General features: G+C 48.1%; 1 protein-coding gene across 12 annotated transcripts in view; it reads right to left on the minus strand.

Moving 5' to 3' along the window:
• Positions 1–24,916, minus strand: part of PTPRT (protein tyrosine phosphatase receptor type T) — a 1,054,416-nt gene that overhangs the window by 671,167 nt on the left and 358,333 nt on the right. For all 12 annotated transcript variants that reach the window (XM_059407029.1, XM_059407023.1, XM_059407028.1 and 9 more), the window contains exons 5-6: positions 18,497–18,612; positions 2,107–2,281 (exon numbers count right to left, since the gene is read on the minus strand). In XM_059407029.1, coding sequence (XP_059263012.1) covers positions 2,107–2,281; positions 18,497–18,612 — 291 coding nt within the window. The remainder of the gene's footprint in view (positions 1–2,106; positions 2,282–18,496; positions 18,613–24,916) is intronic.

The raw sequence follows: 24,916 nt of genomic DNA on the forward strand, positions 1-24,916 counted from the left end.
GCGGCCACGGTCACTCAACCCGTTATGTCCTTACCAGCCCCGTGCCGGCCACCTGCAAGGTGCAGGCGAGCCCACGGAAGGCCTGAGTGGACATAGGCCATCCTCCGGCGGGCTCCCACTCCAGCGTGCAAGGCCGCCACGGAAGAGGTCCGAAGAACTTCCTGAGGGGCAGCTCTGGAAGTGACAGAGCCACTGAGTGCCGAGAGGCCTGCAAAAGGCCGCCATGTCATGAAAATCCATCTCACAGCCCCAAAAAAGCATATATATGAGGTTAATGTGACTGAAATGATGGTTTCTTGTATATATTAATGGCACTCAATGTAAATGATTTTAAGATTTTTTTTTTTCCCCTGTTGGTTGTTTTGTTCATGACTGCCTAATTTGTTGATCTTCAGCTTAAGTGTTCATGGCATTATGGAGACGAAATGAGTTCCTGCTGAGGCCAATAATTCATTCCCTCATCCATCATTCAACAAGTATCTTAAGGCTGAGCCTTGTGAAATGACCAAGTGCACAGGTCCAAACAGCTGAATGCCGGTGGGTTCGTATTTGGGGGTGCTCCAGCCTCATGCCATGCACCTGGCTAAGCCTGGGGGAAGTTGTGAACCATGAACCAAACAACAACAACGAAATGTTCCTATTCTCGCCACACTCGGGTTCTAAAGGACAAGATGGAAAATTACCAAGAACACGAATAAAGGAAAAATATAATTCTGAGGCATGATAAGTGCTATGTAGAACAAGGGACAAGGTGACCTGCTAGAAGGCACCCAGCTGGTATGGGGGCTGAGGACATCCTCTCAGAGGAGAATGGCATGACGACACTCAAGCGAAGACCTGACTGATGACATGTGACCATCCACCTTGAGTCAGGACAGCCGAGGAGGGAGAGTCTCAGATCACAGCTCCCAGCCTAACTTCAGACAGGGCTACCAACTAGGGGTCAAGGCCCTCACACCAACTGGTCTTTGACCAAGGAAACAAACTCAGGAGACTTCCAGGTGGGAGAAGGGGGTCGATCCATGTTTTCACCTTTAAACATACTGGCTAACATTCCACAGCTAACATGAGATGAATAGCTTCATTATTTCGTTCACCAAATTACACTATATTAAAATTTTAATCAGTGAACATGACGCTGGAACATGAGTACGTCTACACACGGCAGTTTTCCAGTGTAAACTGTCAACCCCCCCCCTTTTTTTTTTGCAAAACCAATATTGCAACACAAAGAAAAATCCATAAAGATGCTCATATTCTTTGGCCTACCAACTCTACCCCTAGGGAATTTATCCAAGGCAATAATCTGGTTCAATAGAAAAAAAAAAAAAATGTTCTCTTTGGAAGAACCCCATTGAGGTGTTAATTGATGCACAGAGGAAAGATAAAACAAAAACAGAAACACCTGGAATTACATAAATGACTACAAATGGGGAGGTTTTAAGAAATGGGGTGATTCACTTGATGAAACAATATATAACCATTAAGCATTACAACAAAGATTATATAGACTTTCAGAAATAAACGGGAGCTCCAGCTCCTTGGAAGGAGCAGAGAAGGCGGCAGTGTGCATATTTTAATGTAAAGCGTGTCGACAATACCTCAAGGTGAACAAGAACAAGAAAATTGGAAAGAACTGAATCAAGGCCAAGAGGGGTGGGGGGGCTTTTATTTCGAAAGTCCTTCCAAAATATTGTTATTAAATCAAGTTTTCAGTTAAAAAAAAAGAAAATCCCTCAGAAACAATTGTACTCTCCGAACACAGCAGTAGACCACCACCGAAACACAAAGACGTTGGCTCATTCAAATTTTAAACACAAAATAAAGCCAAATCTGGAGACGCCTTCTGTGTTGTATACCCCAGAGGCTTGCACAGGTGAGCCCTATAATAAGACTGAACTTGGACTAGACATGCAACATGCATGACTTTACAGAAACCCCGCCCCTTTCTCTGCAGGGTGGGAGCGGGGGACTGGAAATGGCTGGTCTCTGGACTGACCGGGAGGAGGAACAGCAGCAGAGAGGAAGCCCCTGGGTTCCTCTCACCCTCTGAGGATGGGGCCGAGGCAGGTGGCAAAACCAGCCCCATGAGAGGGGCCCACTCACCTTTCACGATGAGCTCCGCGTAGTTGGACACGCCAGAGCCGCCGTCGGAACGGATCACACAGCGGTATTTGCTCACACTCCGCTGGGCAGTGTCGGCCACGCTGACCGTGGCTGAAAAGCGTCGGTGGTTGACCACGCGGGTGACCATGAGGGCCGTGTCCCTGCCGTTCCACTGCTGCAGGACAGAGGGAGGGAGGGGGAGGAGAAATCACATCATCCTATGGCCCCCAGGGGCCGGGAGCTTCCCCCAGCTCGGAAGCTCCACCTGTCCCCATGTCCCCGGGGCCATGGCTTTCCATAAGAAGGACTGTCCAGGGTTGGCTTCTGCAAGTGATCGGACTAAAGTATAAATTTCCTCGTGAGCTGATCGGGAGGGGATCACCTGATGGCAAGGAGAGAAGGCACAGGCTTCCTCCCAATACCTTGGTTCCTCGCTTGGCTTGAGCTTGAGTCTGGCATTTGGCTCTGAGCCTTCCTCTCATCTTCCTTCATCTCTTAAGCAGAACCCACAAGGTTCCCCCAAAGACAGACTCAAATAGGCTACTGAAAATATAACCCATGAAATGACAATAAACAGCCCGGCCCCTAGCTCCACAGCTAGGGCCGTGATACCCCACCCACAGGCCAAGTCCACTCCACAGGGACCCATCTGTCCCCAGGACCTCTCCTCCTTGGCATTTGCTTTTTCCTTGGCCTGGAACCTCCTCCTGTCTGCCTGGGGACAGTCCTTCACCCTTAAGAACTCGCGCTCAGCACATTGCCATCTCCAGTAAGTTGGCCTATCACAGCACCTTCTAGAAGCTCTTCACTCTCTAGTGGCTTTGTTGTTGCCATTTGGGGTTTTTTTTGGCCTACACGTTTCCCCCTGTACACTAGATTCAGAGCTCCCCGAGAACATCCTCTAGCCGCTTTGTATCTTTGGCACTATGCCCAGCTTCCAGACTTGGAAAACATTTGTGGAATCAAGGTGAATGCACAAGTGTTTCCGTCTGTGCTGTGCTGACTCTCAGGTGTGATATTCTGAGTTTGAATGAGCCCCTCCCATAGCCGGGGTGAGTTGCCACCACCGGAAGGCAGTGCCAGAGGATGCAGCATGAGGGACTCTTTCTTAAGCACCTTCTAAGCACCAGACCCTGAATCTCCTTTTTAATCTTCCCAGCCTTGTTTGCCGTGTTACTGCTCTTCTTAGCAGAATCCACATGTCCGCGTGGCTCAGTGAATATGCAGACCAAGGAAGCCCCTTATCCAGCCTTTCCGACTCTGGGTCAACCACCTTCTCACGGAGACCCTATCCTCCCTGCCTTTATGTCGTTTCCAAAAGTAAAACTGAGCCGCCTCCATCATCTGCTCGGATTTGGGGAAACCATAGGATTTAGCAGCCTCCCCACACCTGGAAGCTTCCATGATGCGATCTTCATCCCTTCCTGTGCACGGCCAACACCTCCAGACACACACGGACCTGCTTCCACCCATCCACGCGCCCGTCGGTGACGGGTCGGGACTGGGACACGAGAAGGGGCACCGCTGCTGTGCCCAGCTGCCCCCAAGCAAATGAGATGGAACAGCAGAAGAGGGAAGGGAGCAGACACCCAAGGAGCACGCAGAAGCCAAGGCCTCTGTGTGACTTGCTCCAGACGGGACGGGGAGATCAGAGGGCATGGATTTCTTCTTCTTACTCTCTGGCATTCTCTAGACTTTCAAACACTGCTTTTCTACTTGAAAAGAATAAAGGAAATAAAGGAAAGGCCTATTTGATTTGAATGCAGGCCATCGGGGGTCAGCCCTTGGCCCAAAGACACCACGTGTTGCTGTAATGTGGGGTATCGACTCCCCAAGCCTCACGTCCTCTAGCACACTCATTCCCACATGTGGAAGAGAGTGGTTAATGGGTAGTGGCCAAGATCTACCTATGTGTCACCAATGTCTTAGCCGAGGACCAAAAAAGAAAAAAAAAAAAAAAAAAAAGGCAAAGAGGGGACAGAGCAAGGACCACCACGTAGGGGGAAATAAGCAAAAATGCCAGCGTCCCGGCCAGACAGATTCATGACCCAGACAGCCCATGACACATTTTCCTCAGACCTCCAGCGCTTTGAACAACCAAGAAATGTGGGAGACAAGAAAGACACGGAGCACGGTACCGGCACATGAACTGTAAAGAGCGCCCTCTAAGAGGTGAGCAGATACGGACAAAGACAAAGGAAGAAAATAAACCCCAGAAGAATTATGGGAAACCAACAAGGGCACCCTTTGCAGGACGCCGAATGGCACCAGAAGTGAATCGCAGAATCAGCACGGCAGCAGAGCACCGGCCAGGGCCAAAAGGCTTGAGAAAATAACCCAGATCGCCAGGAAGGCACTGACAAAAGGGCAGGAGGGAGGCAAACTGAGGAAGAAAACAGAGATCAGACGACGTACCGGATGAGTAATTGGTTCGCTGGATGATGGGAACTCGGGGAATGGGACACAAATCCTGACTCAAGTTAAATGAGCTCACTTGCCTGGATGAAAACAAAACCTAACTCCTCGGACTGCCATGGCCTACTGTTCACGTACAAAATTTATGAGAAACATGACCATCGAGGTATGTGTTTTATCTCACAAAAATATTGGACATTAGGAAGAAGAAGTACTTAAAAATTTAGGCAGAAAAAAAAAAAAAACCAACGTGCTGATAAAAAAATAAAGCAAGCTGGCATAAAACGCCTCATCTATAACTGCTTCCAGAGCCCAGACCACCTCTCTCGGATGTGGCTGGGCCCCCAGTGGTCATGGTGGAGCACCCAGGAGACTGCATACTTGAGAGAGGTCAGGGCGGGAGCCAGGGCAAGACGGGGCAGGAAATGATAATAAACAAATGCACACAAAGGACCATGGCCTTGGGCCATGGCTTCATCTCTCTTAGCTTTGGTTTCCTTATGCCTCTAATGGATGTGCCCACTTTGTGATGTACTCCTGATGCATTAATGGGAAGGAGTAACAGACCGTTTAGCCCATGATGGCGCATTCTGGTGTGAGCTGAGCTCTCCAAATTAACCACGAAACTAACCATGAAAAGTAGGGTAGGGATGACAGCCCCCCACAATGCCCATGGGCTAGTCTCTGCAACCTGGGAATACATCACCTTCCATGGCAAAAGGGACTTTGAAGATGTTGATTCAGCTCAGGATCTGGCGATTTGAGGATGATCCTGGATGACACAGGGTGGGCCCTATGTAATCACGACGGGCCTCGCATGAGAGCGATGGAGGAGGGGCAGAGCCAGAGATGGGACATGTGGTGACAGAAGCAGAGGTCAGAGTGACATGACTGATGGCTTGAAGATGGAAGAAGAAGCAAGAATCCAAGAATGCAGACAGCTTCCAGAAGCTGGGAAAGTTAAGAGCAAATTCTCTGCTAGAGCCTCTAGAAGAAATGCAGCCTGGCCAACACCTCGATCTAACCCTGGAAGACTCATTTCTGACCTCTGATCCCCACACCACAAGGTAATACATTTGTGTTGTTTTAGCCACTAAGTCTAATTTGTTACATCAGCCATAAGAAACTAACCAACAGCAAAGAACCAGTTAAGTACAAAACCTTCATTTTTCACACTTAGTTTCAATCTAACTGGGCAGCTGGGTGGTTCAGTTGGTTAAGCATCTGCCTTCGGCTCAGGTCATGATCCCAGGGTTCTGGGATCCAGTCCTGCATCGGGTTCCCTGCTGAGCCGGGGAGCCTGCTTCTCCCTCTCCATCTCCCACTCTCCCTCTCTGTTAAATAAATAAATTCTTTAAAAAAAGTTTATTTTGATGTGACCTCCAGTATTATTTGCTTTTCTTCATAATGATGTCACATTCCAGAACAACCAGAGAGGACTAATGCATCTCCCTGAACCATTCACATCTTTCTCTTTAGTCCTGAACCACCAGGCTTTCTCCCATCGAAGGATAGGAAATTGCAGGTTGTCTTATAAAATCTCTGGCAAATAGGCCTTTTGATAATCACACTTGTCACATTGGGAGCAGACAACAGCAGGACAGGAACGGGCAGGAGAGACGAGAGCCATGGTAGGAAATGGCACCGCAATGGACCCCCGGCAAGGAGAAATGAAGGTTAAGTTAGAGAGAGGAGCCCAGACAGCAGGGGAAGTAGGTGCTAAAGGTCAAGACAAATGAGCAGCTACCGAGGACCTGAGATCAGGGGAGATCCTAGGAGACCAGGCACAGTGACGGGCTCAGCTACCAGACCACCGTGGCAATGTGGAGAAGGGATTTAAGCAGAGGGACTGTGTAAGCAGCACAGGTTCCAACCATGGTCTCAGACGCATACACAGGCAGGAAGGAAAGCGCCAGGGGAGAAAACAGGGAGGTTTCATCAAGCAGGAACAGAGTCACGAAATTCAGGCTCACAGGCAACGGAGCAGGTTTGAGTGGGCACAGGGAGGGTGGAGCGCGCAGGGTGCCGGGAGCCGGAAATGGACCACAGCCCAGAGACACGGTGGAAAAGTAAATCCTCGCAAGCAAGATGCCAGGTGCCACGTACGTACATGGGGATATAAACACTGGGACGCGGGGAAAGAGGAGAAGGACAGCAAAGAGAAGTCAAAATCTTGGGGAAAGCCAGACAGAAGCATGACATGGATAATGCGTATGGAAGCCGGCAGAAGAATCTATCAGGCTCCCGAGACACCAGTCCTGCACACTGGAAATATTCTTTTGGTGCCTGTAGAAATTTTTTCACGTATAAGTATATCCTTCCTCTGAAATTTCGGGCATAGTTCCTTTCTTCTTTCAGACCTACATCTGTTCTGCTAAAATGGAGTCATCTTCTCGTCCCTCTGTGTCCGGGGCAAACTGGAGAAATTTCCCAGTGGGCACCGAGATAGCCGGGCTCCCCAGAAGCAGAGCCTGGGACATGGGAACCTACCAAGTGCCCTCAGGAAACAGGGAATGAAGGACAGTGAGGAAAGGAGCCACTGAGGAGTGATGTGGTCGAAACAGTCCAACTTCGGCCTGACTCCCCGGGACCTGGGAAGCCTGAAGTGTACCAGAGCTGATCCCAGCTTGAGGCCAGGAGCCAGCGCCGGTACCCCGTATCAGCCAGTCACTGGCCATGGCCTGGCTGCCCAGTGGGGAAAGAAGGAAACCATTCCAATTTGCCCCAAAGCAGTTCACCGGGGAAGAGGAGCTGGGAGCCATTAGCATCCAACCGCACAGTGCCTTAGGGCTCGGGGCACTGGTTCAGAAAGGACACTGTCCAGGACACCAGTAGCATCCGTTCTACCCAGCGCTTTCCTGTCCCTGCCTCCTCCTCCTCCAGGACCTTATATGTGGGGTCTCCTGAAGTCCCATGAGCCACTGCTTTGAGATATGCTGGTAAGTTGCTCCTGAACCTGTTCTAAAAGGGGGCAGGAGGGGACAGGGAAGGTGGCCAGACTGGGAACGGCTTCCACAGAACACTCGCGACATAGAAAGCTCGAGCACCTTGCAGTGACACACGGCTTCCCCCCAAGAATCCATCTATCTTCCACGAGTAAAGAGCTGTATACCTAAGTGAATTTGATAAATATTTCGTTCACCCTAACAGGATTTGTCTGAGCATTTATTAAGTAAAAGTCACATTAACATTTTTGAGTATGAAGCCCTTGCCAGGCACCGTGTTAACTGGCTTACATGACAGAATGCACTTAATCCGTTAAAAATCTCTATGAAAGTGTTTCTCGGGGGTGGGGGTGGGGGAGTTCCTGGACCATCGGCATCACCTGGAAAGCTGCTGGAAATGCACATTTTAGAGAGCATTCCAGGGCCGGTATCCATTTGTAGACACTATTTATTGGGGTTGGCAATCTGAGTTTTCCCCCTTCCTTGTTCTATTATTAACAGCACTGGAAATGTCCTCATTATTCAATGAAACACAAAATGAGAGACTAGAGAGTGTGGAAGGTGTAATTTCTGCCCAGAGGAATTTATAGGCTGGGTTAAAATTCCAACAAAATGGCAAAAAGGGTCAAGTATAAAGTTGAGTGTGGAAGCGCTATGCATCCTGGAGGAAAACAGGATCAGCGCAGAGAGCTGTGCTCTTAGAATGTTCCAGAATACTAGCTCTCAAAGCATGGTCTGCACACCCACTGCAGAAGCATTCCCTGGGGAGCCTGTTGGAAATGCAAATTCTGTGGTCCCCACCCCAAACCTAATCATTCAGGATCTCCAGGGATGGAGCCAGTCTGGTTTTAACAAACCCTTCAGGTGCTTCTCAACGCCCCACAAAGCATGAGAGAAGCCCTATTCATTACTCCTATTTTGCAAATGAGGAAACTGAGGCAGAACTAGGTCAAGCAACACGCCTTATGAATGGTGCATACAAATCCTCTGCCAATCTCCTTAAAAAGGCAGATTCTGACTCAGTGAGTCAGAACCAACCACACAGGCAGAAGCAAGTTCTTATATGACTTTGCCAAGTGACTGAATTAGCACGTGGACCCAGGGGATCTGATTCCAGAGACTGAGGCCTTATCACCCCATTGTCCAAGTACCATCCCTGTAGGACCGTGTGCAGTTATACCAGGACTCTGTGAGGGGTGGGTAGAGCGTGCAGTGTTCCAGAAACTTACTTTGTTTATTCAAAGAACATCAACTGCCATCTTGCGGGAAACGAGTGCTCCCAAGAAAATAGTCTGGGAGACTCTGTGAAAGAGCTTTCTGGAAACCTCAGTGGTCTCTAAGTCAGAAATACCTACATGAAGACGCATTGCCCAAGCATGTTCCCCTATTCTTGCCTACCAGGCTCTCTGAGTACATCATTAAGCAACAGCATACCCGACAGGCTGTCGGGCTCAGGTGAGGTTTTCATAATCCAACTTCATGAGTCTAAAGCAGTGGTTCTCAAAAGTCAGCAGGCTCTGGAATTACCTGGAAGGCGATTCTGTCCATCAGGAGCAAGCCTAGATAACCTGCATTTCTAACAACTTCCCGAGTGACGCTGAGGCTGCTTGCTTTGTCCTAAGTTTCTATGACATGAAGGTTACTGCCATCCTAAGTCCCTCAGTGGAAAGGAAGGAGTCAAATCATCCTGCGGAATACATGAATGAGAACCCTTAAATCCAGGCCATTTCCCCTGGTTGAGCAACTACACCGAAGACGGCCAGCCTCTGGTGCGCCGTTCAGAACCAGCTCAGGCTCTCCTGGCCAACCAGAGTCCACACTCGCCAGCTCACAAAACGCACTGGAGGAAGGTTATCTGCTTTCTTTGCCCAGATGCTTTGTCTGCCCACCAAGCTCTAAGCCATGAGGATGCTTCTGCCCAGAAGGTGAACCTTTGTCCAATTCAGCCATGCAGGGGAGAGGGGCAGGAGTGGGGAGGGGGGCGGAGATCAACCCACATTCTCAACTGAATGAAGGCCCTGTGAAACCCAAGCGTTGGTCCTATTTTGTCCCATTTTATACTCCTGCCTCTCGCATCACGGCAACAGCTTCCTTTGAAATCTCTTGTTTTTCTTTCTCCTCTTTCATCTGTTTGACTCTCTTTAAAAAAAAAAAAAAATTCAAATTCCACCATTCCTTAGCTGCTTTTTTTTTTTTTTAACATCATTTGAGAGTCACTCTTTGCAAGAGGAGGGGCTGCAAAGACCCACTTTAATATTTCAGACCCTAGCACACGTGCATCCTCCCAGTCCCAGCAAGACCTGTCTTCAGGAACTACCTCGAGAGGAAGCCAGAGAAGCTGCTGACACCACGGAGAGTCTGCTGTTTTCACGCTACTCTGTTCTAGCTACGGAGGCATCTCTAATGGCCCCGCCGTTCCGCAATGCCCCCTCCCCTCTGCTCCCTAGGTCATGGCATTATTCCCTGCACAAAGAGATAAGACATAGCCTGCAAAACGGCTGCCATTATTTCAAAGAGGGCACGCAGGCTTGTAATTGATTTATGATTGGTCAAAGTGGAAACGGTGCTGTTTTTCACGAAAGGGAAGGAGTGTGCAGCAGCCAGGATGCCGGTTTCACAGGAGATGCTCCGACACAGAATCCTGGGAGCCTTCTTTCCTGGCTAGGAAATATTTAGGTGGAACTCTCACTGTTCATTTGTAAATGAATATGCTTTTCACTTCAAGGCATATTGCTTCATGGAAACTCACACCTGCCTCACTGATTCCCTTAAGAGTGTATTTGTACCTCTCTGGCTGTCTCTAAAGGGTAGCTTTTGATTATTTTTTATTAAAAGTTAAAAGAAATACAAGTGGACATAAATCATTTTTGATTAGTTGGGCTGAAGTCCTCCCAGGGGCCCCCTGCGTGTGTGGCTGACTGCTCATTTGGGGTGGATCTCGGGGTTCAGAGCTTCTGCGGAGTCAGGAGCATCCTGGATTAAGCCCCATAGGGAGTGGGATGCCCTGAGCAAAGAGGGTGTGTAGGTGGTGCGTGGCTAGTTTACGTGCCTCCCCCCCCTATCTCCGTGTGGCACTATCTCCCTTTGGCTAGTTCTGGGTCCCCGTAAGAACTCTAATCAAAGGCCACTTCCTCCAAGGGCACATCTCAGATAGATACTCGGGAGAGAATTTCCAGACAGAGCCTCCTCTTCCCCTGGTAGCCTGGTCACGTTTGTGCTGAAATACTGAATTCCGTGTTAGCTGCTTACTGTCTGTCTCTGCTGTCTGAAGGTAACCCCCGCGAGGACACGAAGCAGGCGTGCCTTGCTCACCCCACTTCCCCCAGCTCCCAGGTGCTGAGCCTGGAAGGGGCAGTATCAAATCCTGGCATCCATCAGCTGAGGGTGGGCTGATGGAAGACCCCCTAGAAAAGGGCATTAGGAAGTGAAGGAGGAAAGAGTAAGTGTGAGAAGGGAAATATCCAGGAGTGAGGTGGCTACAGTCCTCAGAGACGTGCTGCACGGGAGGAGGGGTTCCTGTATTAGGAACTGGGGAGAATGCAACCCTTTCTGTAGATCCAAAGCCCAGCTAGATCTGCATCCCCTGGGTTGCCCTAAAGGAGCTGTTTTTTGATCTAAGGTACCTACAGGTGAAAAGAAGGAAAGACAAAACATGTAGTGACAGTGCCCTGACTGCAAATACACTAGAAACCACTGGATTCTAGACTTGCTAAGCTTTATGGTTTATGAATTATATCTCAATGAAGCTAACCCTGGGATTCCCAAGCCCGGAGCTCCCCCCTGTATGCAAATCTGGCCCAGATCCCCCTCATGTCGTTCTCATTAGACTTGGCCGGGGGCAGGGGAAGGCGAGAAGGAATGGGACTCTGGCCTGTGGGGCTCACTGACCCCCTCCCAGACTTAGTCTCTTCTACAAATAGGGTTAAAAATAGCAAGTCCCAGAAAGCCTGGCTGTGAGAATTAAGTCCATCCTATCTGTAACCAAGCCATCAATGTCAGCTGCTATGTTCTCGACCACGCACCACTACTGTTTAGCTGTGGTGCTGCCACAGGGTTCAAAAGCAGCCCCACATGGGAGGGACCCCTGGTACAGACGTAGGCAGGAGGTGGAGGAGCTGGGTCCAGCACGTACACAGCCCCGAGCCAGCAGCAGTGGGGGACCAGGCTGGCCAGAAACATCGGGGGCAGAAAGGACTGACATGTCTGCTTATCTCATCTGCCCTGGTGTGACTGCTGTCGAGCTGATGCACTCACAGGGCAAGAACCTCTTCCTGCCCGATTAGGGTTTGCTCCCGGTCCAATGCTTGCGATTTGTCTAAACACATATGCTGCTCCTCCTGAGATCTGTGCCAAGCACTCAAACTCACGACCTCCTTTCTGTGATGAGTCACATGTTATTTGTTGTTACAAACCCGTGGGGAAGCAGATCCTTTGTAGGACCGCCTGGGACTGACTCAGCCTGCTCGGAGCCCAATGGACCACAGTCTTCCATAAAGACCGGGCGCCACACACGCGGTATTTCTAACCCCACCCCCCTTGGATGGACAGCATCTGCTGGTAAGGAGAGCGTGCGGGAAGGCGGAGGGGGGCTGCCGCTGCTTCTCATTCTGCTGGGCCTCGTGTTTTTGTTTTGTTTTTCTGTTCCTATTAGTCACCTATATTCATTTAACGTATTTGGAGGAGAGAGAAAAGGTGAAAATACAAAGCAAACATAATCTACCATCACAGTCAATTACTACGTGTCCTGGTATGCGTCTTACAGTGCTGATGCAGAATACTATTTATAGAAGTATGGGTATATTCATGCACGTAAATATGCATTGACGTTTATTTTTTGACAAAAAAAAAATATACCGAACACATCGTTTTATAACCCGCTCTTTTCGCTTAAACACGTCTTGTGAGGATGGGACTCACTATACTTCTATAACCTGGTATTTAATGACTCCCAGCCAGCATTTCCATTTTCAGTCCCTTCTGGGGGACGTTCAGGATGTTTTCAGGTTTCATCCTTTGAAACATACTTGCAGATACATTTTTTTTTTCTCTCTCTGGTTATTTTCTTCGATCAATTCCCGATAGTAAAATCACGCGTGAGAAGAACATGTGCATTTGAGACTTCAGCTACCTGTCAAACTAGCTTCCAGAAAAGACGCACCCACATCCAGATTATGTGCTGTACTCATAATCTCTCGGCACACCTCCACCTAGCTGTACCCTGCACGCTATCCCTTTTTTTTTTTTTTTTTTTTTTAAGGGCTGCCCAAACTGTAGGCTGCTTTGCTTACTGGACATTGCACTGAGAACGTGCACCATCTACTTGCTTCAGAAATGCTTAGAAATGGTAAGTTTGGGTTGCTCAAGTCAACGAAGCACTTAAGGAATGAGCAAGTCTTGAGGGAGGCCCCTCTACCAGAGACCATGGCATTATACTCTTCTCAAGGAGAAATCACTCCCAAACAAAATGAACTTGTTTATCATTGTCAGAGGCCTCTATCAGCTTTTTCCCTAAAGGACTAGTATTATTCTAGTCTTGGGGATACACCCTTTTGCATAGATCCCATCTATTGATTTTAGGTAAAGCATGCATTGTAATTCCACAAAAGCCGACACCAGCAGCTGGGGGTTTCTTGAGGTATAGAAAGTTTCCAGGAGAGAGTAAACAGAGGTATGGGCTAGTCTTCCTTTTTAACTTATCAATTTATGATCAGAAAGTACTTAAAGATAAGCAAGCTCTAGAGTCCCACTCTATAGAAAGGAAGGCAACTGTTCTCTCCAACACAGACCATAAGGATTTAGCTCAACTTGAAAGTCCACCAACCGCGCCCAAAACACTGCTGGAGAGAAGGGGCACTGACACACTATTCGCAAAGCAGTCACTGGCTTTATTTCTCTGACTTCAAACTGGTGCACAAAAATGTTTCCATCTTTGATGACCAACAGTGATTCCTTGGTGTCTCTTGGAAGCTACAGAAGGATATAGCATGGTTGACAGGTAGACTCATGGTTGACAGGTAGACTCTTGACTGTTTTGCTTACTTTAGAAAGCTTCAGACTTGAGTCACAGAAGCCCTGATTGGTGGAACAGAACCTAAGCCAGTCTGTACGCTGCTCCTCCAGGTGCTGGAACAGATCCACGGGAGCATCTCATGAGAAATTCGCTCCTGCCTCAGCCTGTGTCAGACCAGGGTGCTGTGGCCTCCTGAGTGGCAGGCAGGTGTCACAACAGGTGCCTCCTATTTTGTACAAAGACATTAACTCACTTCCAATCACACTGCTGAATATAAGCCTGGACTTGACTAGCCAAGCAGGCATTTGCCGGAGAGCACGGGGTAGATCATCTACCTCCCAATATTTCCTGAAATACAGAGGAGGGAGACAATATTTCTGGTGGTCTCCTTAAAGGAGTACCTACTGAAACTATTCATTCACCAGTTATATTTAAAGTATCCCAGGATGGAAACAATCAGCAGAGAGTTGGGGACATCATTCCCATCGCATTGCCCAACCCCCTCCCCTCCCTCTTCTGTGCTTTTGCACAGAGCACCAATATGGGAAATGAGCCTGTGAAACTCACTTGTGTGCCCTCAATAGAGAGAACGCCGTTCCTTCCATCAGACACTGTTTTCTTTATGAGGACTCCTGGGAACAATTTCTGCCTGGCTTCTGTGTGAACAAGTTAGAATTTTCCCAAGCAATTGGTTTGTGTTTATCTTGTGGACACTCTGAACTGTGTATCTGACAAGTTTCCTTCATGCCGGTCACGGCTGTGGGGCCCGTGACCCACCAGGAAGCCCCAGATATGGAGAAGCACAGTTTTAACATTATGACCAGCTCTGTAGTGTGTTCCTTTCCTCCTATCTCCCGTTGCCTCACTTTTAATTTATGCTATCTTGTCACGCTTTATGTCCCATTGTAAGCCACCTGAAAAACGTTCTGTGAAATAAGATTTGGTTTGCATTGAAAAGGCGGTAAATAAGTAAGATGCAGAAGAGCTCCACACCGCGTGTTTCTATCTATTTCCTCCAATACTTCTATTACCTTCTAAATCCTTCCCCTGATAAAGCCGAGGCTTGGGACATGCAACTCAGAAATGCAGCCATAATCATGATAAAATAATTGGAAAAGCTAAATAAAGGTGTTGAAAATATTGTGCTTGTTCCTTCTCAGTGTCCTGACCCAACCTAGGCAATGCCACTGAAATGATAAAGCTTCTAGAAAGCCCGATGCACATCAATACGAACTACAACTGAAAGATTAATTAACACTAAACACTTGAGTGTCACATGGAAGTTTACTATGATTCCTGTAGTCTGCAGGCAGCCCAGTGAAGCAAGAGGGTCGGGCACAATTATTATTTTCATTCTACTGCCCTGCTAAGGAGCAAGGAAGAACAGTCAGCCATGAGAGGTGCTCGTCCACCCAGGCATTTTCCAACTAGAAGAAATGGGTTCAAACGCAAGAAAAGAAGCAGTACGATGAACTTCCATCCAAGTGTGCAGAGATGACTGGGCATAGGCTGGGGTCCAAGATCCAAACTATGTCAGCCAGAAGACATGGTGGAGATCTTTCAGTAATTGAAGGTGGAGGCAACTGCAGTTACCATCTTCCAACCATTATTCAGGCTTTGTTGAAGCTTGAGCTCTGCTCTCCACTAAGACATCCTGCAATGTTGCAAACGTCCCGTGGGCACTTGCCCAACATGGTAGCCGCTAGAAGCCCATGGCTACTGTCCACTGGAAATGCGACTTGCGTGATGGGCATCGAAGTTCAGAATTTTATTTAATTAATTTAAATGCAAACAGCCATCTTTGAGTTTAACAGGGTCACAGGATACAAGATCAATATGTCAATAAAAGTACAATATGTCAATTGTACTTCATATACCAGCAGTCAGAGTCAGAAATGGAGATCTTTTTATACCAAGATACCAGATACCCAAGGATAAGTCTGACCAAAAGAATGTGTCAGACCTATACACTGAAAATTGCACTAAGTGCTGAGTGAAATCACTACAGACCTTAAATAAATGAAGAACTATACCATGTTCAGACCCAAAAAAGTCATTACTGCTGTCAGTTCTCTGCAAAAGTGATTTATAGATTCAATGCAACCAATCCCCATCAAAATCCCAACAGGCTTTTCATGTAGAAGCTGACGAAGTGATTCTAAAAGTCAGATGGAAATGCGAAAGACCTAGAATGGCCATAATCGTTGTGGAAATGAAAAACAACCAGAAGACTAACACCACCAGACTTCAAAGCTTATCATAAAGCTTACAGGCACCAACGCAGCAGGATGGAGGCACCAAGATAGACAAAGAGATCAACGGAACAAATTCAAGAGCCCAGCCCCTGTCTCCGTGGACAAAAGCAGCACAGCAGAGAAAGAATGAGCTTTTTCAGCTAATGATGCTGAAACAACAGAGATATCTAAATGCACGCCAAAAGAAAAAAAAAAAAAAAAACTTCGATGCATACCTCACACCATATGCAAAATGAACTCAAAATGCATCACCGACCTAAATGTAAAAGCTAAGATTATAAGATTTCTAGAAGGAAACAGAAGGAAAAAAAAAAAATCATTGTGACCTTCAGTGAGGCAAAGATTTCTTAGAAACGATGCTAGGACAAGATCCAAACAAGAAAAATAGATAAATTTGATTTCATCCAAATTTAAAATTGCTCCTCCAACGCTACAATTAAGAGAATGAAAAAAGAACCCACAGATAACGAGAGAAAATATTTGCAAAGCATGTACCTGACAAAGGGTTTGTATCCAGAACATACAGAGAACTATCAGCATGCAATAACAGGAAACCAACCAATAAAAAAGGATCAAAAAAAGTGAAACAGACACAGCACCAAAGAGGACACACGAATGCCAGCAAAGGAGCCCAAGGAGAGGCGTTCAACGTCACTGGTCCTGAGGCAAAGGGAAAGGAGAATCACGAAGAGATACCACCACACACCTGTTCAAATGGCTCAAACTGAAAAGAATAACCTTACCAAGCGCTGGCAGGGATGTTGGTAAGCGACAACAACTCCTATCCACTGCCGATGGGAATGCAAAATGGTACGGCCAGACGGGGAAAAAGCTCATAGTTCTTTAAAGCAACAGGTCTACCAGATGACCCAGCCACTCCACTTCCAAGCATCTGTCCCGGAGAAACAAAAGCATTTGCCTATGTGCCCCTTCAAGTCCGTGAATGTTCACAGCAACTTGTTTTTTAAATCACCTGTAACTGAACAACCCACACGTCCACCCACAGATGAATATGTAAAGAAATCATCGTATTTTCATACAATGGGGTATCACTCGACCAAATTTTAAAATAAAGTACATCTATACACATCATAGAGGAATCTCAGAACAGTTCTGTTGAGTGAAAGAAAAAGTACATGCTGTGTGACTTGATAGAAAATTCTAAGACATGCAAATTAATACACGGTTGACCCTTCAATAACATGGGGTTAAAAACAGCAACCCCTAGTCCAGTAAAAAAAAAAAAAAAATCTGTGTATGACTTTCATCTCTCCCTCCAAACTAAACGACTAATAGCCTACGTGGACCAGAAGCTTTACTGGTAACATAGTCAATAAATATATGCTTTATATGTTATATGTATTATATACAGTACTCTTTTTATTTTTTAAGATTTTATTTATTTATTTGACGGAGACAGCACAAGCAGGCAGAGCAGCAGGGAGAGGGAGAGAGAGAAGCAGGCTCCCCGCCCAGCAAGAAGCCCGATGCGGGACTGGATCTCAGGACCCCGGGACCATGACCTGAGCTGAAGGCAGCCACTCAACCGACTGAGCCACCCAGGCATCCTTATATACAGTATTCTTACAGTGAAGTTAAAGAAAAAATGTAAAGAAAACCATAAGGAAGTGAAAATACATTTACACTACTGTACTGTATTTATTGGGAAAAGAAATCGATGTGGATGTGAACGCACCCAGTTTAAACCCATGCGAGATCAAGGGTCAATGGTTCGATGACAGAACACAGGTCAGTGGTCACCTGAGGACAGATGGGAGTAGAGAGCAGAAAGAAGGGATTTCGAACGGGAACGAGGATGCGTCTGAGGGAGATGGATACGTCTGGTGCCTTGACTGTGACCACAGTTTCACAAATACACACACGTGAAAAGGTATTAAAGTATCATTTTAAATACTGTATCTCAGTTAAACCTCAATAAATTTGTGTAAAATAAAGAACAAAACCAAAATACGTTCAAGAGCCGCATCTGTCTACTCAGTGAACCACACAGTTTGACCCTCTGCGCTGTGACCCTAGCCCCTGGGATTTCTACACCAGCATCCACGGGGATGTCTCCGATGCTGCAACAATTTGTGTCTAACTCCGTGTCCTCTCCTTTCCCCCACCCCCACTAAAAGGGATTCTCTCTTCTCCTCTCTTGATTTGAAACTGAGACCAAGGAACAGAACTAAGAGCAGAACACACTTAAACTCAGAACATCTTCCCGACTTTCCTGAGACATTCTTTCAGCCAAAGACCACATGGCTTTGCTGGTGTAGTGAAATATTCTGGCAAAGAAGCATTTTACCAGACTTTACCAGGATGCTGGGGAGAAGCAAGACCTATCAGACAGGAATCTCATGGACCACTGGGTGGGTAAGGTCCCTCCCGTGAAGATTTCATGATTCCACAAACCTAGAATCTAAAGTATTAAATTTTGCCTTTGCCCTGGGTGTCTGGCTTTAAAGGACCAAGTCTGTTAGAAGGCAGCTTGGAAAGGGCACAGTTACGAATTCTAGTTCTGGCACTTTTATGTGTGTGGTCTTAGTTTCTCCATCTGTAAAATGGGTATCCTGATGCCTACAAAACAGAATTAGAGTGAAGATCTAACAAGATCATGGATGTAGGTTTTCACCCAAGGAGCAGAGGTACAACAGAACGACTCCCTCTCCTTACCCACACCAAGCCCTTCACCCCAGCACATACTTTCTTCCTTTACCGATGGATGGGCAAGTATGAGCAGCAGGGGCCGCTCCCATCCTTACCTGGAGCCAAAGCTTGTCATGCTGAGACCACTTCCCACCAGCGATGCACTGAAACGTGGCATTCTGCCCCACGTTCACCTCGACATTTTGGAGCCGCAGAAAGTGAGGTGCTTTTCCTAGGAGAGAAACCAAAGGGCACATGAGGACTGAATCCAACAGCCTGCACTGCTTCCCCACGGGTGGACGGCAGCTCAGAACGAGCACTGGGCAGGGGGGAATCCACAGCGGGGAAGCCGCCTGGGGCAGCGAAGCTTCGGCTGCTCGCCCGCTGCCTGGGAGCCAGGCTCTGCTCATTCTAAGAGCTTTGTGTGATCGCCGCACTTAAACCCCAGCAATATGCATGCAGTGGGTATGATCCCCATTTTACAGATCAGAAAATGAAGGCTCTGAGGACTTCTGTAATTCAGCACGGTCAGAGGGCCAGAAAGTGAGGGAGCTAAGACATGAACCAGGTCTCTCGAAGCCTCAAAAATCCCTCTTTTTAGCGTCTGGGGTAATACTGGCATGTTCAGAAGGAATGCCTAAGTGGCTCAGTCGGTTAAGCATCCTGGGTCCTGGGATCAAGCCCCTTGTCGGGGGCTCTGCGGGGAGCCTGCTTCTCCCTCTGCCTCTGTCTATGCTCCTGCTCATTGTCTACCTCTCTCAAATAAATAAATAAAATCTTAAAAAAAAAATCCTGGCATGTTTGGAAGGGAAAATTAAAGGTGGGGCGTGGAGAGGATACACCAGAGAGAAGTCCTCCCTCCGGTAAGAGAGCAGAAAGAGGGATGCTGAAACAAATGAAACAAAGCACCTCAGAGCCTGAGACCCAAGTGCCTGGACTCGGTGATGACACTGATTGAGGAAGATGATAAGAAGGGCAGAGCACAGAAGGGAGAAGAGGTGGAGGAGGAAACCAGGAGCTGTCATCCACACGGGACTCGCTGTGCGGGGTCCACACACAGTCCCTCACTGAACCCAACACGGCGGGTGGCCGGATCATCTCTGCCCTCCAGGGAGGGAACTGAGGCACAGACAAGTCAAGCAGCATTTAGCGTCCACACTCTGAACTCTACGGCACAGTATCTCCCAAAGATGGGAGGGACGGGGGACACTGGCTCTGGGGACTTGGCATTAACAGGACAAGGGACTTTCAAATAAATGAAACTCACCGGGTCTGAGCAATCATCCCAGAAAGAAACTGTTAAATATGGGGTAGCGGGTTCATCTCTTTCCTTTTTGAGGAGTCAGGGTCTCGCCATGTCAAGCTCACCAAAGAGGTGAGGGTTGCTAAGCCATGTCTAGAAGTAAGAATTTCTTCACTGAGGCACAAAAGTGCCAAGGATCCCCTAGCACATCAACCAAATCAAGGATGAACCAGACAGCCGCTACCCCATGATGAGACCAAATGAACAGTTGTTAAGAGGATCAAGAAGCTTCAACAAGGGCCTCTGGCCATCTTTTCAGAGAGAGTCCAATACCCAGAGAGACACTAATGGCAATAATGTCACTTATCTAAAGCTCTAGCAATGTCAGGCCCTGTGACAAATGCTTTACATGTTTTATCTCATTTAACTTCATAACGTCCCCGTAAAGCAGACAATATGCCTAGTCCTCTTTCAGAGAGGCAGAAGCTGAGGCTCAACGAGTTTCATTTGCCCAAAGCTACATGGCATTAGTAAGAGGCAAACGAAATTCAGTCCAGATTTTAGCCCAAAAGTCAACATTTAAATCGCACATTCGCCGGCTTCCTGAGTAATGGGAAGTCAGTGGTGTCACTTGGTCCCCAAGGTGGAGAGAAAGGGCTTGCAGGCCAGGCTGGGCTGACTCGAGGCTCCTCTCATGGCTCCCAAGTATTTAATCATGAGTCATTCCCTTCCGAGCCATCTGTCCCCATGGCCTTCATACTCCGAATGACGTTTTCTATCAACGTGCGTCATGGCATACAGAGCTCAGCCATTCCCAAACCTCTGGCGTGACTAGGCAGACTTGCTGTGTGAAAGCACACCTTCTGCTCAGGCTCTTAAACCAAGGACGGCAACTTGAGGACCCCCTTGTGCTACCTTCAGGACCCCACGGCTAAAGTGGTGTCAGGCAGCCGAGGCACAGGGGGAGGGAGACCTCTCCTCGTGGGGCTCTCCGAACTGAAGATTCCGGCATCTGGTCAACCTGACCAATATCATGCTGCTTTGATTGTCTGAAATCACTTCCTTTTGGCTTTCCTGTATAATTTTATAAAGTTATTTTTGGAACTATCAATTCAAGTCCATTCAATGAGGACTAAGAGTCAACACTGTAAGCCCCTTTATGCCCCAGGTTTAAAAGGGAGGGAACATCCATCCGGTGCAGGGAGAGAGGACAGTTTTAGCTCCAGGGTTGGGAGGCTTTGTGCTGGGTTTCACAAAGGGACGTCTGTCCTTACCCTTGGGGACACTGGGCAAACAGTTTAACCTCTGGGACTTGTGCAATGAGAAATGGATCTTCTCCGGATCAATGTCCCCTGCTTGCTTCTGATTCCCAGCTTCTCAGCCGCAGACCTTTGTCTGGACTCTCTCATCTCCAGGCTCTCCTCCTCCCTCCCTTCTGGGTTCAGGGGTAGAGAATTTAGAGGCTTAATGGCCCCTGGGGTTAATATTCTGGCGAAACGTGGGTGGTTTACAGCAGCGAGGCTGAACTCGTGCACCCACAGGAGCCATTTTTATAAATGAATAAAGTGGCTCAGTTAGAAAACAAAACAAAAACAAAACCCCACCTCCTTGCTCCAACATTCACATTCCCACTTTTGACAGAGATTTGCATAAAATAGAGATTTCGGGGCATCTGGGTGGCTCAGTGCGTTAAGCATCTGCCTGCGGCTCAGGTCATGAGCTCAGGGTCCCGGGATCAAGCCCCACGTCCATCTCTCTGCTCAGAAGGAAGCCTGCTTCCTCCTCTCTCTCTGCCTGCTTCTCTGCCTACTTGTGATCTCTGTCTGTAAAATAAATAAAATCTTAAAAAAAAAAAAGAACAGCAACACTGCACGCACAGTGACAACTGGTATCTGACACCAGCCTTAGCATTGAGGTGGCACTGAGGGGTGGTAGGGCCTGAGGAGAAATGGATAAAGACCCCATGGCCCCTTGAAAGGGGCTGCTGTTACTCAGATCCAGCAGAGAAGGCCACTCCAGAGTACTTTGCTCAGGGCAGCCCATCGTCCAATTTCTCAACCCAAGTAAGAAATCCGATTTTATGTGAAATCTCTCATTCTGAAGTCTTGACTAAATTCCATTACAATGCCATGGAAGCTTAACCAAACACATCTGCAGGCAAGCTCTTCTCACGTGCGGTCTCTGTTAGCTCCTGTATAAGTCATCTATAACAATTCCCACTGGCCGGTCCTGCCTTGTCTGGCTCCATAAGTCCAGGGATACCGCCCACCCCTGCAGGCAGCACGCTGGGGATCACATGACTGCTAGCCCTAGCTCAAGGCTCCCAACGTGAGAACGTGCCCAGAACCCCCTCGTCCTGCCCAGCCCTCGGTCTGTACGCCCTTACTCTTGGGTCGGCTCTTGGAGGCCTGGCCTCATTCCCACCTCAGGACACAACTGCGGAGCCTCCTTGTGTTGGCGACCTGTTCAGGTCACTTCTCTGAGCTCCTGGCCTCTCTGACTCTCTCTCCACACACACACACACACACACACACACACACACTCACGTCCACTTCTGAGCCCTCTGTTCTCTCACCTATGGTTTTCCTCCAGCACCTACAGCTTAGGGAAAGAATTTATCCCGCCAGCTTCCACTTGCCAACCTGAGGCCAAACACAGCTGACCTTGGGGCCCAGCCTGGCCTCTAACTTGTGGTTCTAAACAATCCACCCTCACTCCCCACGGAGACCCAGCACCTCCAAAGTGGGATCCTGCTGAATGGGGCTAACAGCAAACCGGCTGTGCATTTGGGGCAAAATGTCTTGATGCTGGTGACATTTAAGCTCCTGCCGATGTCAGTGTTGCGTCTGAAGACACAATATTGTGCCCTTTATTTCGCTCTTTAAACCTTCAGCGCTCAGTAGGAAGCCAGGCAGTTGAGGAGAAAGCACAGTACCTACATTAGAAACGTGCTGGAGACACTCAGTGGGTTCAAGGACATGGCCCTGCAAGGTTGTGATGGGGGAAAAAGAAAAAAGGTTTAAAAAATTCTGCAAGTCAGCTTGGGAGCTAGAAACTTGGAGACCCAGTGGAAAATCGTGCCGACCTTTCTCGTGTGTGATTGTAGCTGCGGTGTCCCTGCTCACAGCTGACACGGAGAATGACAGCAGAGGGGCGACTATGGCTCAAATACTTTTAGAATCCCACAAAAATGTTAAATGCGCTATAAAATACAGACGAGAGCATTCGGTTTGTAAGAGAAAATAATTTCCTTTGAGTATTATGCCTGTCTGTCGGTCGGTGTTTTGGAAGCTGCAGGGCAATCATGAGAAGTCGTAACTTCAGCCCAAACCGATGGAGGATACAGCTGCAAATCAGGCACTAACTGCCCCCCTCCCCACCGGCCCCGCAACTTCTGAAATATTCAGCAGAATCGCTTATTGATACCTGATGTTAATAGGAAAAATGTTTTGGAGGACAGAAGTGGAGAATTACAAAGCCTGGGGAGAATGCATGTTTCTCCATATAGTTAAATTTTTAACACCCATGAGTGAAGTCATAAATGCATTCATATGAAGGCTTTGGAGAGCAAAAGGTACCGTCACTGCAGAGGACAGCACGAAAACCGCTAGTAGCATGCTCGACTCATGTTCCCCGAGCGCCCCAGGATGCACGCACAGTCAGTCAGCTCTCTCGAGGGCATCACTCGGGCTCCAGAGACATATACCAGCCCTGCCCGCACCAGCCAGGGGCCCGAGCCAAAAATCCAAGGAAGTGCTGTTTTTGACACCTTTGACTCCGAAAACTCATCCATCAAATATGACCAGCTGACCCTATGTCCTAAATCTCTCTCTCATCTGCCTACCTCTCTCCACCTCTGTGCTTTGTTTCTGTACAGCACTGCTGACCGTCTGCTATGGTGTATATTGGGTCCCCGCCCCCCAAATATTCATCTATTAAAGCCCTACTGATCAACACTGCAGAGTACGGCTGTATTTGGAGATAGGACTTTTAGGTGGACCTTAATCCACTCTACCTGGTGTTGGGAGAAGAAGATCGGGACACACAGAGACATTTCAGGAGCACATGTACAGAGACCTATGAGGAGCACAGAGCAAAGCAGGAGCAAGACAGAGCAAAGACAGAGCAAGAAGGCAACCACCCGTAAGCAAAGGACAGAGGCCTCAGGAAAAACCAACCATGTCCTCTTCATCCTCGAATTCTACCTATAGAACTGTGGGCAAATAAATTTCTGCTGTTTCAGCCCACCCAGCCTACAGTATTTTGTATGGCAGCCTTAGCAAACCAATTTACCCTCTGTTATACAACATACAATTACCTATTTGAGTTCTAGTATCTTCCACCTCAATGGAAACCCATGAGGACAGAGAATGAATGTGTCTTACTCCCATAAGCTCAGAATCGTGCCTGTCCTGGAATACACGCTCAGTAAACACATGCAGAACGATGAACGGACGTCTCTCCACCAGCCCGGTCCAGGCCACCACCACCTACCTGTTCCATGACTCCAGAACTTCCTTCCTGACCGGTCTCCTGGCTCCTCTGTTCCCCTTCAACTCATTCTCTGCAGAGCAGCCACAGTGGTCTTCTAAACACTCAAACTAGATCAAATCAATCCTAGGCCAAGTCCCTCCAGGGGTGGCTCCCTGCACTTCCATTAAAGTCTAACCTCGTCAAGGCACTCAGCCCCTGTGTCCTCCGGCCTCAGCCTCCCTCCCCAATTTTCACTCGGGTCCTTTTGCCTTGTGCTCTGGCTACTCACGCGACACTGGTGAATTCTCACAGCAGGGCCTCTGCACCTGCTGTTTCCTCTGCCTGGCCTGTCCCCCTCCCTAGATCTGCGCATAAGGGACTCAGGTGTCAGCTCAGACCACAGGTGCCCAGACCTGTCCCCTGCCCTCTCTGCCTAAGGAGCACTCGCTGACTCCAGCCACTCATATTTATTCTCTCCACTGTGATATCACCATCTGAAATTGTATGTTACTACTTAATATTACTTATTGAGCGGCTTTCCGCCCTCCGCCGCTCGGCTAAGTTAACACCATAGAGACAAGGATCTAACCAGTTTGGCAACCAAAGTACCCGCCCTACCCCGTGTCTAGCATCAGTTCCTGACGCAGAGCTAACGTGCCATGATCTACCTGTTGAAAGACAGTAGAGCAAAGAGCTGGAGCGGATGTGCATGGAGTGCCCAACCGGACAAGGAGGCCTTGGCAAAGACCCCTCCCCTCCCCGTGACTCAGGAGCCACGTGGACAGACCCCCACTTGGAGGACACATACTGCCAGGATTGG

Source organism: Mustela nigripes, chromosome 7 (assembly GCF_022355385.1).
Source record: "Mustela nigripes isolate SB6536 chromosome 7, MUSNIG.SB6536, whole genome shotgun sequence".
NCBI lineage: Eukaryota > Metazoa > Chordata > Mammalia > Carnivora > Mustelidae > Mustela > Mustela nigripes.